General features: G+C 36.5%; 2 protein-coding genes across 7 annotated transcripts in view; both read right to left on the bottom strand.

The window, feature by feature from the left end:
* Nucleotides 1–8,679, bottom strand: part of Marf1 (meiosis regulator and mRNA stability factor 1-like protein) — a 31,723-nt gene extending 23,044 nt beyond the window's left edge. The window contains exons 1-8 of one of the 4 annotated variants that reach the window (XM_022086848.2): nt 8,213–8,679; nt 7,939–8,079; nt 7,476–7,831; nt 7,056–7,199; nt 6,206–6,366; nt 5,633–5,756; nt 2,760–2,929; nt 79–194 (exon numbers count right to left, since the gene is read on the bottom strand). In XM_022086848.2, the coding sequence (XP_021942540.2) occupies nt 79–194; nt 2,760–2,929; nt 5,633–5,756; nt 6,206–6,366; nt 7,056–7,199; nt 7,476–7,831; nt 7,939–8,026 (1,159 nt within the window). In that variant the 5' untranslated portion in view covers nt 8,027–8,079; nt 8,213–8,679. Of the gene's footprint in view, nt 1–78; nt 195–1,882; nt 2,051–2,759; nt 2,930–5,632; nt 5,757–6,205; nt 6,367–7,055; nt 7,200–7,475; nt 7,832–7,938; nt 8,080–8,212 lie in introns of those variants that run through there. The other 3 variants (XM_022086845.2, XM_022086847.2, XM_022086849.2) reach the window with 3 other exon arrangements.
* A 758-nt stretch (nt 8,680–9,437) lies between these two features.
* LOC110841366 (uncharacterized) lies at nt 9,438–14,275 on the bottom strand. 3 transcript variants are annotated; one of them, XM_022086851.2, is made up of 5 exons: nt 13,978–14,275; nt 13,352–13,489; nt 12,590–12,721; nt 12,136–12,218; nt 9,438–11,453 (listed from the first exon to the last, which is right to left on the bottom strand). In XM_022086851.2, the coding sequence occupies exons 1-5, from the start codon at nt 14,008–14,010 to the stop codon at nt 10,382–10,384; spliced, it is 1,458 nt and encodes a 485-aa protein (XP_021942543.1). In that variant the 5' UTR covers nt 14,011–14,275; the 3' UTR covers nt 9,438–10,381. The 3 variants fall into 3 exon arrangements, with proteins under 3 accessions (XP_021942543.1, XP_021942544.1, XP_087215714.1); XM_087359588.1 differs by having other exon boundaries at nt 11,261–11,466; nt 13,978–14,274; XM_022086852.2 differs by lacking the exon at nt 13,978–14,275 and having other exon boundaries at nt 12,590–12,711; nt 13,352–13,490.
* Between the last annotated feature and the right edge of the window lie 405 nt (nt 14,276–14,680).

Here is a 14,680-nt window from a genome sequence, read left to right as displayed (position 1 = left end):
GGGTCATGAAAGGGGATTTTTCACATTGAAATCCAGCCTAAAATCTTTCTCTAACAGTTGAAATAAAGTATTCTTTACCTGATTGAGTTTTCAAGGGTGACCCCTCTTTCTTATCCCGCTCCAGAACCCTATTTGGATAGGCAACAGTGATTTTGCGACCAAACACATCTTCTCCATCCATCCGCTTCTGAGCTCTAAAAGTAAATAATTGTAGTCCATAAACTGCCCACAAACCACCTACCTGTCACATGTAACAATAAATGAAACTTCTAAATGGATCGACCTAATTCCATTATACGGATCACGGAGGATCTGGCAATGTTGTACCACATGACAAAGGATGAAGATGTGTTGAATGAATGTCTATTCCTTTAAAACAAAGAGCTTCAGAATAAGATTGCGAACTCCCACACATAATTTGCTTTATTTATAATTATATTTATGATTTATTTAATTATACTCCCACTAGCTTTGACTACATAGCACTGAATGGTTGAATTATTAGTAAATTATGAATTGTAAAGACATAATAGCACTTGGGGCCTAATTTATAGTATAATGTTGCGTGACTAAGTAAAACCATGAAAGACGTAAGTCAGGATAACCTGTCTCTAGGTTGAGTTTTCAACCCGGGATCTCCCAAATATGAACTGGGAGTGCTAAAAGATTGGCCATGATAGTTCATTTAACACATAATACTGTTTTTATATATAAGTTTGTTTGTCCAATATGGAGTTCAAATTTTATTCCCTTTGGTCATTATGTGGAGGAAATACCATAAAATTCAGCAGCATCCAAATCACAGCAGTGCAACCTTAGCATCTGATGTGTTGAAGAAATTCCAAAAATGAATAAAGTGAGGTAAGTCTGAAGCTTAGTGTAAGTTTCAATTTTAATTACCAGCTGTGACAAAAGTTGCACATAACCAGTCCACGTGAAATGTCACAAAGTCATCAAATTTAATATTCTTCCACAAGTCGGCTAATTCCGTTTCACATTATAATTTGTAATGAACAACATAGAAAAATTTCAAACAAACTCAGATATCCACAACATAAGTACTAGATACATACATAACCTTCATGTGCCAAATATTAAGTTCAGTAAATATCAAAAAGGAGTTCAATATACTGGAATAAGGCTATTCAACAATCTTCCATCTACTATAAAATGTCTGAAATCATGATAGAAAGATGTTCAAGCCAGCACTAAAAGAGTACCTCCTATCTCGCGCCTCCTACTCGACAGATTTTACACCAACCAAAAATTCTCAGCTATCATAAATATGTGTAAGCAAACGGTGCTTTGTTGTGTAATTATTTCTACATTAATACTACAGATGACTGGAAGTGGGATGTAAATAAATTCAATTCTATTCTATTCACGTGAAATAAAATGTAAAGTATGTCAAAACACATTTTACATGTCCGCGTCTACATCCACTGATTCAAATTCGTACATTCTAATAAAATCCACCAAAAAAATAAATTTACCATAACTCAGATAAACATATGGCAGACAAACCACATTGAAATATGACCTAATATTCTCAAACAAAATCTGCAGCAGCAAGTCATTTTGACCAAATTTAATTGCCCATACATAGAAACCACAAATTAAATACCACATACATAGTCCCATAATTCAAATATTGTAGTAATGTAATGAATATAAAATTCACATTTCCAATCCACTTTCTGTAATAGCCATGTTTCTACATTTTCCTGGCCACATAATGCTTGTACATCTTAACCCCACTTTCTTTCTCTGGATGTGTTCATACACATATTTAAATTTATAAATGTTCTCCTGTGTCTAATACACATCAGTAAATAATCTAACTTCACTACATAACACCTAATATTCAATACATAAAACTAACCTCCCTCTGTTGAAATATGGTGGAAACATTGTTCTTATCTAAACCAAATGTTTATAACAAATAAATCCAGTTTATATTTTTAAACTGAATTAGGAACTGACTACAAATATCTAGTATCATCAACCTAGACATGAAAATTAAAACACACAGACCCTTTGCAATCAAAAGCACAACTAAGAGAAAGGAAGTAGATTAAACATGACTTAAGTGGAAGACAGTGGTGGGGGTGGAGGTGGGGGCAGAAAAAAAGGTGGGTGATTGGTCAGCAGTGATTTTCCAGAACAAACCTGTTATAGAACTGCCTTATATATGATTCTGTTCCAAAAGAACCTGAGAGAAATGATCTGGATATCACATTACATCCCTCAATATAAAATTATCCTTGCACTTACCTTAGCAATATAAAAATTTATGAAAAATTAATCTTCCTGAAGGATAATGACCCCTGAATGCTCTCAGCAGTATTAACTTGCATGACAAAAGTTATCTAAGCTGATCATATTTTGGTGGAGCCATAAAAAAACCTGTTTACAAATGGACAAATCTGCAACTTTGGACCAATTATGTGCGCTCTGAGATTTCACATAAGCCTCATTTTCTTGCATGCCCACTTTCAGATTATATCGCAATCTGCATTTCACCAAATTTGCTCATATACATTTCAACATTTTACTTTACAACCATTCAAGAAAAGGCAGTCACATGGCAGGATAGCCTGGGCTGAAACAATATAATGGTTGCATTGGATACACTATTTAAAAAAATTCAAGCCTACAGAGTACCGAAACAGTGCATCTTTGCAACAGACAAGTAACGATCAAAACAGTTCATCTCAACCTGCGCGACCTCAGACTCCTGCAGAATGATGTGGTCTTACCTTGTTGCAAACTCGCCTGTTGAGAAGCGGAGAGTAGCGGTGGATTTTATAATAGATAATACCCTTCCACCACAGTTTCCAGAGAGCTGTTTCAAGCGATTCTTGATGCGAGTTTGATCCTTATCCTCAGGCAAATTTGACACTACAATCTCCACTGGCTGATAATTTGACTGGAAACAAATGGGATTCAGGAAAAGGGTCTATTAGCCTGATGAAACAGATGAGGAGCCAAGCAGTAAAAAATACTTTGGCTTGAATTTAAAATTTGAGTTTCACTGGCAATGTGAACATAGATGGTGGTCTTCTGGGTTGCAGTATACAGCCAAAATACTATTTGATTCAACCTAGAAGACCACAGTGCCTTGAAACTGTTTGTCAATGAAAACTGAAAATAAAACAAACAATTTCAACACGATGGGAACAAAAAGAAAATGCCAAAACCAATATTTATTTCAATACCATACCATGCACAGCTTTTAATGACATTCTTACTTTCAAAATATGGGTCACATCCATAAAGCACCTACCCAACACCTCCAAAAGTCAATCAAGTTTATACACAAATGGTCAAAATAGATTTGTAATGATGTAATCTGTTTTATGAACCTAGGCAGGCTATGCAAACAATGCGAAATTTTTCAAAAGTTCAGTTCTACATCATATTTTAAACATGCAGTTTGAGTAATGTTCAGATTTGCCAAAGATCTATGAAAATGTTAAATCACAACACAGTTTTGTTGGACACTACTATATTAATTTTTCAAACCTCATATTAACCATCTCTTGATAGTTCAATGTGTAAGGGACTCACTGGATTGCCATTATTTATAACTAATTTTCATTTATTTTTATTTCGCGTGGCAAACCTGAAATTACCACTTTATTACAATGCGGTTATAACTTCTCAATAAACTATACTTCTGTAAGACTTGAGGTTCTCACAGCGGTGAGTATGAAGATATCTGTCTTCTGGGTTGTTGCGCTACACAGCGCAACAACCCAGAAGACGGATATCTTCAACTATACTTCTATTAAATAACAAGCATTTCCCGTTTTGTATACAGCGTGTCCATTCTACACAACCACAAGTACATACATTTTATGAGAATTAAGTTGTTTTTAACAGTCCAACATTTTCACCTCAATAATTTTGGTGTTCTAGATAAAAATGGTGCATCCATTTTGAGAAACATGTAATTACATTACATGAGAAAAACTCAAGAGATAAACATACATTTAAATTTTCAAACTTTAACAAACTCAGGTTTTACCATGAATGTGACTTAATTTTTAATCATACATCCTCTTCCTGGCATCTGTCTATGTCATAACAGAATGGCACCCAAACGCAAACACTGAATTTTCTGTACACAACTTCCCCATACAAGAAACACACATCACACATCTTCCCAAGTAACAGACTGATTTTAATACAACTGCATTAATCATACCAAATTTATGTGAAAAACAGCACTCATGATTAAAGCAATACACTATTTCAAGCAATGAACAAGCAGTACAGCATTAAGCATCCAAACATACAGATTAAAGCAAGCAATATTACATGCAATTATTCTAGAAACAAAATATGTGATATATATACACGTTACATGTATCGATTTCTTCTTGTTCTTTTATTGGTTATAATTATGTTATAATGTCCCGCGCAGTAGCCGCGTGGTCTGAGGCATCATGCTTCGGACCGGCGATACGGAACTGGCGCTGGTTTAAGTCTCGGGGAGAAGAAATTTTCTCATGAGCTTTCGACCAGTGCCAACACAGCATCGTGAGGAAATTTGGGAGCTACAATGAGTAGCGTAATCCAGTCAGGAAAGCTAGCGATGGCTTGGGGTTCGTCGTGTTGACCACACATCACCCTATATCTGGTTGGATGATCGTTCACCTCTGCTTAGGCATGTGAACGTGAGGTCAGCAGTCAAGCTAGTCGGCTTTGGCTCTCAGGAGCTGTTATGCCACGGATTTAATTTTAATTATGTTATAATAATAAATAACAGAATAATACAAGTCAATTCTTTAAATTACCTCTCCAGTGGCTGATTATTTGACTGGAAACAAATGGGATTCAAAAATTCTATTAGCCTGGAAAAACACAAGAGGAGCGAAGCAGAAACAAAAGCTTGGCTTGAATTTAAAATTTTAATTTTCATGGTGCTGTGAAAAAAGAAGGCCATCTTTTGTGTTGCTGTATACAAAAATGTGATAAGTATTAAGAAGAAAAGGCTGAAGTCAAAAGTCACTGGTCTTATCAACATAATTTTCAAACCATCAAAAGTCCAGATACATACCAGAATAAAAATTTACATATCATACATTTACTGACACTCATACAGGAGTGAAAATTTAACTGTGAAAGACAAAACAATAATTACACCTGCTTAAAAAAAATCCATGAGAACAAAAAGAAACAGATATATCAGAAGAACTTCTGTCAGTCCACTTAGTACAGATCATGATTCATGCACTTCAAGCACCAATTATTTTAGAAATCACCCCTCTCATTATTAGGTCTGCCCCAGTTGAAGTGGCATAATTTTTCACCTGCAATAATAACTGTAAAGTATATGGGGGCATTACGGTACCTTTTTACCATGTTATGAAATGTTCAAGAGAGAGAGAGAGAGAGAGAGAGAGAGAGAGGAGAGGAGAGGAGAGAAGAGAAGAGAAGAGAAGAGAAGAGAAGAGAAGAGAGAGGTGTCTAGATCATTCTGAGATTAGCCTCCATGCTTGGACTGAAACTTTGGAGTAAAATGTGACCAAAGTGCGCACATAAATAAAATATAAAGACGCCATAAAACAACAATGAAAGAAGCACGCAAATTGCAATCTTCACATGCAAATTGCAGCACGGGTACCTTAATAGTGCCACGCAGTGGTAGATCTTCCATCAAGCTGGCGAAGTTGTAGTGTTCAGAAGCACAGAGGATCAAGGCTTCAGAAGCAGAACTGTTGTGCAGAAGAATAACATGAAACTTCTTCCTGTGAACAGACACATTTTGGCATTCTGAGTAAATGAAAGTTCACATAAGAACACTATACCGGTTGTGTGGGTACTGCCTTTTCAACATGGCGGACACATGTACCTGTGAGGTCTGGAATATCGGTACCACTAAGTCTAGGATCCGAAAATGGTGATTGTGGTACACCCTTCCAAAAACACGCAACTTTTGTTAAGGTTTGTGCGTGTGCATGTGCGTAGAATGCAGCATGGCACAAATATTTGATATCTTTGCTCACTGTAACAGCAGTAGTACAATAAATGAAGAAATTAAAAAAGTTCTTTTAACCTTTCGATCAAAAAAATTCTGTAAACAAATTAGAGAGTATGTTTTCAACATCCTGAACTTATAATATGTATAAACGAAATCCAATGATGGTGATGCGTGAATAAGCTTTAAAAACATCTCTGCCGCAAATAGATGTAGTACCTATGTCGAAGATCAGTCAGGTCAGCTGCAAAATTTATATCACCAGAGATAAGTATGATGGCTGCTGGACTACCATGAATATCGGCAAAGCGGCGAATTGACTGGCGTAACTTCTCGTCTGCTGCATTTTTACATGTGGATGCCACATGAATCAAGTTCACCTGAAATGAATAAAATACACATATACATAATCTGCACAATGACAATATATGATTCCTGCACATTAAAAGGAAATGCTGGGTGTTCAATTCTATGCTTGTATCAGTATTTATGGACTACATCATAATTCTGGCACGTAAAGTTTTCAGACTCCTGTGTGTTGTCATTAACTAAATAAGGGAATTAATGGCAAGAATAAAAGAACTAAAAATATCAGTGCATTTCCTTTCTGTCCCCCTACCTATTCTTTTTTACTTAAAATGAGCGATTTTTTTTGCAGAAAAAGAAGTTAACATAAAATGCAAAAGAATATGAAGAAATGTAAATAATCAAGCATTCCTCTGACACATTCTATGAAGAAACACACATTAACTCCAAAAATTTGTTCCAATTACCAGCTGTTAAAATGTTGTATTTCTTAGTTACTGTATACTATTGTCTGTTCTCCATTACAATAGTAAGACTGTGAACGAACCAGTTATCTTAGATATGGCAATATCCAAAGATTTAATCTTAAGAAAGTAAATGCTATGAAGGTTAAAGAACGGTATCTCAGTGTTCTGGTTTTGTTAAATTTTAATGATGGGGACATTAACATGAACTGAGAAAGAATTTGAGCTAAAACTTGAAACAGAGAGTCTAGACTATTATCAGCATAAACCATGGTATGATAAAGAGTGTTCAAAATTACCTGTGCATCATTCAGTTCCTGAATTACTTGGCTGTTTTCTTTCTTAACATCACACACTACAAGGAACTCAGCTTCACGGTAGCCATCGAAGAATCTGTCTCTAATAATCTGAGCCACTGCAACAGCTGATCTACCTTTTGGTACCTATAAACAGAAAAGGAAATGTTTGGTGATTTTCTGGGTTATTGTGCCATATAGTATTCTGACAGTTTGTAAATACTACTAAACTACAAACACCACATAACTAGTGCACAAAAGAAAAAGAGAGAGAGAGAAAGACAGCCATATAGCAAGTACAATTATGATTCCACAACTATAATGTAACACAATCAATAACTAAAACTTAAAACCTTAAAACCAACTGCACTCCCAAAATTAATTTGTCAGCATTCATAAAAGAATATCCCCATAATTACATACCTGGCAATTTTCAATATCCCAAAACACACCAATTGGTGGAAGGAAACGGGGGAGCGAATGCAATGCAACTGGACTGCCATCACTCTGGTAACCTCTGAATGTGAACAATGGATGGCGAATTGTGATAGGGGAGGAGCGTCCACCAAGACCTCTGCCCGAGTCAGACTGGCTGTCTGAATCAGAGGCACTATAACAATGAGAGCAAGCTGATACTGGACGTCGAGGTTGAAGATGTGAAGGAGGGGGTGGAGGAAATACAAAGCATTCAGCAGAAACTGGTACTGGTGCCACACAAGTCTCTTCTGCCAACTGAAGTTCATCACAGCTTCGTAAAGAATCAACCCCCTTCCGTGTTGCTAGAAGACACAAAAACGCGCATGTAAATTAATTATTTCCATAACTGTTCTGTTCATGCACTATTCTGAAGGTAACCTACTTCATCCATCAATGTAAACAAACTCACATCTGTGTTTCTTTTCGAAGACGTTTCGTTGGGCCATTTTCGTATCCAATTCCTGCTTCTCGAACACTGCCTTTACTTTTCTGGGCATTTCGATCCCCCAGCAATGTCATTATCATGATGGTAATTCCCAAACACGTAATCCTAATCGAAAAAAAGAAATAATCAATTAGCCAACAGGTAGCTTTGTTACTAGTGCTGTGTCACGGCTTATACGAAATACCAACTGATAACAACTTTAATTATCTTATACGTAAAAAGTATCTCCGCCACTCACCCAACATCTTCAGTCAAAGAAACTGACCTCTCTTCACCTCCATCTCAGCCTACCACAGAAACTTCACAAATCATATAAACACTTCTCCACCATTTTTATTGATAACCATAAATATGCACATTGCGCTTCTTGTCGCGCAAGCATTTGACTTACTGACCAATCCTGGATTAGCAACGAGTTGGACATTATTCCATTGGCTTTGTACCCTATAGATACCAATTTTACGACATTACAACTTTTAATTTTCAAATTTCATGTATCAAATAAGCGCAAATCATGTTCGCGGCTCTTCACATTTCTATTCTGAAACACGTTTAATTAATTACACTGCACTAAGCCGTACTCGGAATGTATTAATGAATACACCATGCACGTTAAATTCAAATTCTGACACACTAAGCAATACTTTAGTGAATCAAATAAATTCTATTAAAGTTATGTCACTTGATCCATAATGCATAACATTATACCAATCCATATATTTAATTACAACTAACAACGAAACACAAAGTAGAAGCGCAAATGTATAATTCTACTTCATGCTGACATCTATGAGTACGTATCATCACTACATTATACCATGGCGTGCAGTATTGTGCTGCAGACAGCACTAATTCGCTAATGTGAACTCTTTCAATATTAGATATTTGTGGAATGTTCTTATAATTCTCAATAAATGGAGTCGTAATATCGTAAGTTAGCTTTCTCAAATGATATGCACCAATCTATGGCCGACCTGCCCGCCATTTTTGCCGTCTTATTGAAAATTTGTCCCCCTCCCCTTTCAGCTTGGCCAGCCCACTGTGTAGGAAGTTACTTTTCTCGGTATATACCGTGAAAAATATAAATGTATATATGAGAAAACAAACAGAGTGTGTTAATATTTCATATGTATTGGAAGACAAACCAAAATCACACAATACTGCCACTGGAATCTTCACTGCTGTGGGAACCTCAAACCTCATTCCCAATGAAGATCATGTCGTTAGCAAAGTTACAGTTTTTTTAAGATGACCAAGCAATTTGGTATGCTCGTAGCACCACAGACTTGCACTGATCAACTGACATTTTTGGGTGTTTACTGCCTCTATCATCAGGGTAACATCTTAATAGACAGTCATCATAATACTCATTGGAGTGAAATCTGAAATCTCGCCCTCAGGCTTGTGTTCTTTTCTTAACACAAGACACCAAGTTTCACACCCATAAAAACAACAGGCAAAAGTACGCTTTTGTAAATTTTAATTTTGCATTTTTAGATAGCAGACAGGAAGGCAAAAATTCTAAACTGCATCTCAGTGACTGGATAAACACAAAACCAAGCTAAGGCATGGTGGTATTTTGTTAACATTTTTAGATTATATCAATATCTACCACATCATAACACATTTCACAGCATATGTTACAAGTGACCCACCTTCCTTATCCTCACAGACAAAATAATTCACTCGAAAACCACTTCTAGACATTGATACTTGGTTTCATTAAAATTACCAAAGAGATGACATAATGTCAATCAGCTGGTAGATTGCTGATGATTATGACAGCAACACGCTATGCATTAAGGTGTGTCCAGGTTACTTGTGCTTAGACTCATGCTGCCAAAACTCAAGAGTGATGTCAGCATGTAACAACAGCTTTGCTGACACTGTAGTGAACCCCTTAAGCCCATGGCTCCAGTTTATCACACTGCTTGGGCTCATGAAATGGATTACAATTATCGTGACACACTAGAAGACGCACAAATAGTCTGGTCACAGTTTTACAATGTATCAGTGTTCATAAATACATTACATTATAAACATCATAAATTTCTTTTCGGGAAAAATAAGTTAACAGCGCAGAATATGCATATCGTATGCATTCAGATGCGCCCTCTTTAATAGCTACTGAATACTGTGGTCAGCACTCCTACTTTGTACCTGGGGGCGGGGGGGGCGGTTCCCCTGGTTCAAATCTCAGCCCAGAGACCAGCTATAATGAATATTTTGTGGTCTACCTTAGCTCTTCCAAACAAATGCTGAAATATTACCTTATAACAGGCTTTGACCAGACTCCTTTGCATCATTATAAACTATCCAACCACCTAATGCAACATTAACTATGAAGTTGGAAGTGTTGATAAAGAATCTGATAATTAATAAACTGTCTGTAGATTTATGCCTCCTTCTAAATATTTCTTGTGTGAATATGATAATGCTTCTTGAGGCCATTTTTATGTGTGAACTGCTTGTTGCATATGTCACAACTGTAAGGCTTCTCAATAGAGTGTGTAAGTCTATGTGTCATAAGATTTCCACTCTGCGAGAAACCCTTATTGCATATATCACATGTGTAAGGCTTAATGCCTGTGTGGATACGATAATGATCAGTCAGATGTGACCGCTGAGAGAACTTCTTGCTGCACACATCACAGCTGTAAAGTTTTTCTCCTGTATGAGTAAGTTTGTGCCTAGCAAGATGTGAACTGCGTGCAAAACCTTTATTGCACAGGTTACAGGGATAAGGTTTCTCACCCTTATGTAAAAGTCTGTGTACGATGCAATCATTTCCCGAGATGACTTTGTCGCATATTTCACAGAAGTATGGTCTCTCCCCTAAGTGGTTAAAACAGTGTCTTTTGAGCGTGTATTTGCATGTGAATTTCTTGTCACATTCATCGCATTTGAACGGTTTTTCTTCCATGTGAATACGAGAATGCTTTCTGAGGGTGTCACTACGTGTAAATTTCTTTTGACATACATCACAATTATAAGTTTTATCACCTGTGTGCAGAAGCCTGTGTTTCACAAGATTTCCATTATGTGAGAACTCTTTGTTGCACGTTTCACATTTAAAAGGTTTCTCGCCCGTATGAATGCGATGATGGTCATTCAAATGTGCTCTCTGAGAAAATCGCTTATGGCAAATGTCACAACTGTACGGTTTCTCTCCTGTGTGAACTAGCCGATGCCTCGAGACACTCACCCTTTCTGAAAATCTCTTATTGCAAATTTCACATTTGAAAGGTTTTTCACCAGTGTGCGTACGAATATGTGCCTGAAGGGAATCACTTTTATAAAACACTTTACTGCATATTTGACATTTATGACGCTTTACTTTTATTGGGGTATGAGAATTATTTCTTCGCTTTCTACGTCTGACTTCTGCAGGAATTTTAACTGCAACAGTCTTGTCATAATTCTCCACACAGTCAGCTTCTGTTGAGGACGCACCTTCCCGTTTGTTCATCCACTCCACACTGTGACAAAAAACTAACATTATATGGTACAATGCTTTCAACTGAGTTTAAATTTTCTGTCCAAAAACAAACAGAAACTAACTGCATGCAACAGGATCATCTTCAATCAGATGAAAGCAACGCACGCATTCAATTTATTTGTAGTATGTTTAGCAATGCTCTCAGTACCTCAGAGTAGCTCAGAGTACACAGTGTCAGATGACACAATGATTAATGGATAGTGAATTGGAAAGGATATGGAAGGAAGCAGTTATGATTTAATTTAAAGTATTATTCCAGCATTTGTTTGGAGGGAATGAGGAAAATCATTAGAAACTTGTCAGTTTAGACTGCTCCCACACTGAGATATGAACCAAAGATCTGAATATGAAGCAGGAGTGCTAATAACTAAGCTACAATATTTGGTTTTTAGCATTGGACTCTATCCCTGCCAATTTAATAACATTTCCACCTGTCTTTTAAACTGTAAAAAATAATCTCCTTTGTGCCAAGTCCATACACTTTAGAGAAAATTGCAAATAAACACAATAATTACGAAATGTTGAGACAATCACAATTATGCCACACAAACTGTATAACAGCCAATCACTTATAACAACAAAGATTCTAATCAAAATATAGGAATTAATATCAAAGTTGGTAATGAACAACTACTATAATAAATCACAAAATGTAAACTTACCAGTCTGGAGTCATTTCATTTTTTTCTGCCTTAACTTCATTATTCATTTCCTTCTCATCTGTTGCTTCATCTTCTGACTCCTCCTGATAAACAATGAATATGATGAATGTGAGTTTAGAAATGGCAAGTCACGTACAAAAGAAATAAACGTTGTCATGCCTACATGAAGCAATGCTGAAATTCTGATTACTTTGCCACATCATGTGTTTCATTACCTTCCTCCACAAACCCCCACTCTAGATACAGCCCTGGTCCCATAAGACAAATTCCCAGATGCAGGTGGCATACACTTTGAGGTAACCATAGTAACCTGGGGATCCCCCACCCAGCACTTCCACACACAGAAATACATAGGCCTGATTTTAAACAATATTGAAATGAGCTGAGAAATTTGAGTAAAACTCCTGAATATAAAATTTTTACAAATTGGCAGGGCATTTAAAACATAATTCACCTTCACTTCAGATTTCATTACGGGGATAAATAATGGCATAGGATGATCCTCTTCATCATCTTCACCGAATGATAACATTGAGTGAGTTCCATCATCTGAACATTGTTCCACTTTGATCAATTCTGTAGTACACTGAAACAAAATCACTAATGTAGGATTTGAGGTTTCACGGCGGTGAGTCTGAAGATGGCTGTCTTCTGGGTTGTTGCGCCGTGTAGTCTTGAAGAAGTTTATAGATGTTTCAGAGGTCCTTGCTGTCTCCATCATCACTCATTGCCCTGATGATGGAGGCAGCATGGACCCTTGAAACGTCGATAAACTTCTACGACACTACACGGTGCAACAACCCAGGAGACAGCCATCTTCAAAATCACTAATATGAACCAACCTTTTAAAACTAAATTTGGTCAAAAGAAAACCACAATAAACAATATGACTGTGAAATTAGGTTCTCACAGATGCACGATTAAAATGTACCTCAGAGAAGTAAGTTAAAATGTGAACCACTATCTTTAAACAAGTAGCATAGCACTAATTTGGGCTAATTACAGTAATGGTAACATCTTCATTTCACGTGGCTTTACCATGTGATGTAAACTATGGAGTTTGACAGCCAAATTACAAAAAGTATTTTCATCAGAACAAACACGAACACAATACCAAGTACGAAGGGCAGGCACTGACATGCTAAGCTCCAAGACCAATTTCTTTCTCATTTTAGCCACTCACAGAATTAACAAAATAATAAAAATGAAAGCTCACTTTAGCTCCATTCCGCAGTATATCGAACGTGACTGGCCCTTCATCATTCATATCAAGCAACTGATGTTCACTCGATAAAAACATCAGAGGAGTAAAACTGTCTAAATCAGGCTCCAATTTAATTTCATTCATTTTGGGCTGAAATAAAAAAAAAACACACTTCAATTAACCCTAACAAAAATAATAACTGATTTTTTACACTCAAATCAACTTATAAATTTCAGTACGGAAAACTGCTTTTTGATATTTGCTAAAGTTAGTCTTTGGCATATTAAGGTTATGTTGTGATTTTATTTTGAATGTACAATACTCTTTTGCTGTCTGTTGAGTTTCCTCAGAAAACAAGTCCGTATGATAAGATCGAACGAAGCAAGCAAAGTAGACTAATTTTAAAGTTTCTGTTTTCACGAGTGATGCCATAATACATTAAATCAAAACCTCATTAGCTTCTGAATACACATTTCTTGCAGAAACAATGTTTTTTAAAGCAATTATTTCAAGAATAATTTCGGTCTCTTGGGACTGAACCACGAATTAACAAGACTGTTGTGTGAAAGATGCTATACACACAAAATAAAACTATGTTCTTACATACGAAAGTAAAAATTATGTCAAATAAAGCATACCTGTTTTCCGCAAATCAAAGTTCTGAATGTCATTGCCCACCTTTCCGCCACATCGTTTATGATAAGTGTCACCGTCTTCTGACGGTAATTTCATTTCAGCCCCCATCCAAAACAAAATTGAGATGCATTTACCAAACAGACCGTCAAATTGATTCAGAAAAACGATTTTTACATGTGAAATCACTAGTAATCCCAACATCTACCTTCTCTTACCACGTTACAAAACGTGCGTCAACAAATAAGTGGTCATCAATGACAACAGATCATCAAACGCACATGCGTAATTTTATGTCACTGATCGTAAGGTATGTTCTGCCATCTATCTTCTAGCAAGAATTACATAACAGTACTATGTTGGTGACAACGGTGTTCAGCCGGTAACGTTTGTGGTTGTCACGTTGGTTATTTATTTATCGACACTCATTAGCTCAGATTTAACAGAATCGAGTAATACAATGATTAGAAAAAATGAATTGTTTGGGGCATGGAAGGAAGTGGTTATGGTCTGATGTAACATTTCATTACGTGCCTCGAGGTACTGAAGGGAAAAACCACAAAAAAATCAATGATCTCCAAACCTAAATATTGAAACCAGAACCTGCCAAATAGAAAGCAGAAATGCTACCAACTGTGGCATACAGTGTGAAGGTATCAATTATAGTCTTCTGAGTTGCGATGTCCTCTGTCTTCTTCAACCCAAAAA

This window comes from Zootermopsis nevadensis, unplaced genomic scaffold (genome assembly GCF_977971745.1).
Source record: "Zootermopsis nevadensis isolate Lab colony 2312 unplaced genomic scaffold, Znev_1.0 Znev_ptg000032l, whole genome shotgun sequence".
In the NCBI taxonomy this organism is placed as follows: domain Eukaryota; kingdom Metazoa; phylum Arthropoda; class Insecta; order Blattodea; family Termopsidae; genus Zootermopsis; species Zootermopsis nevadensis.
This window is presented reverse-complemented; position numbering and strand designations above follow the sequence as displayed.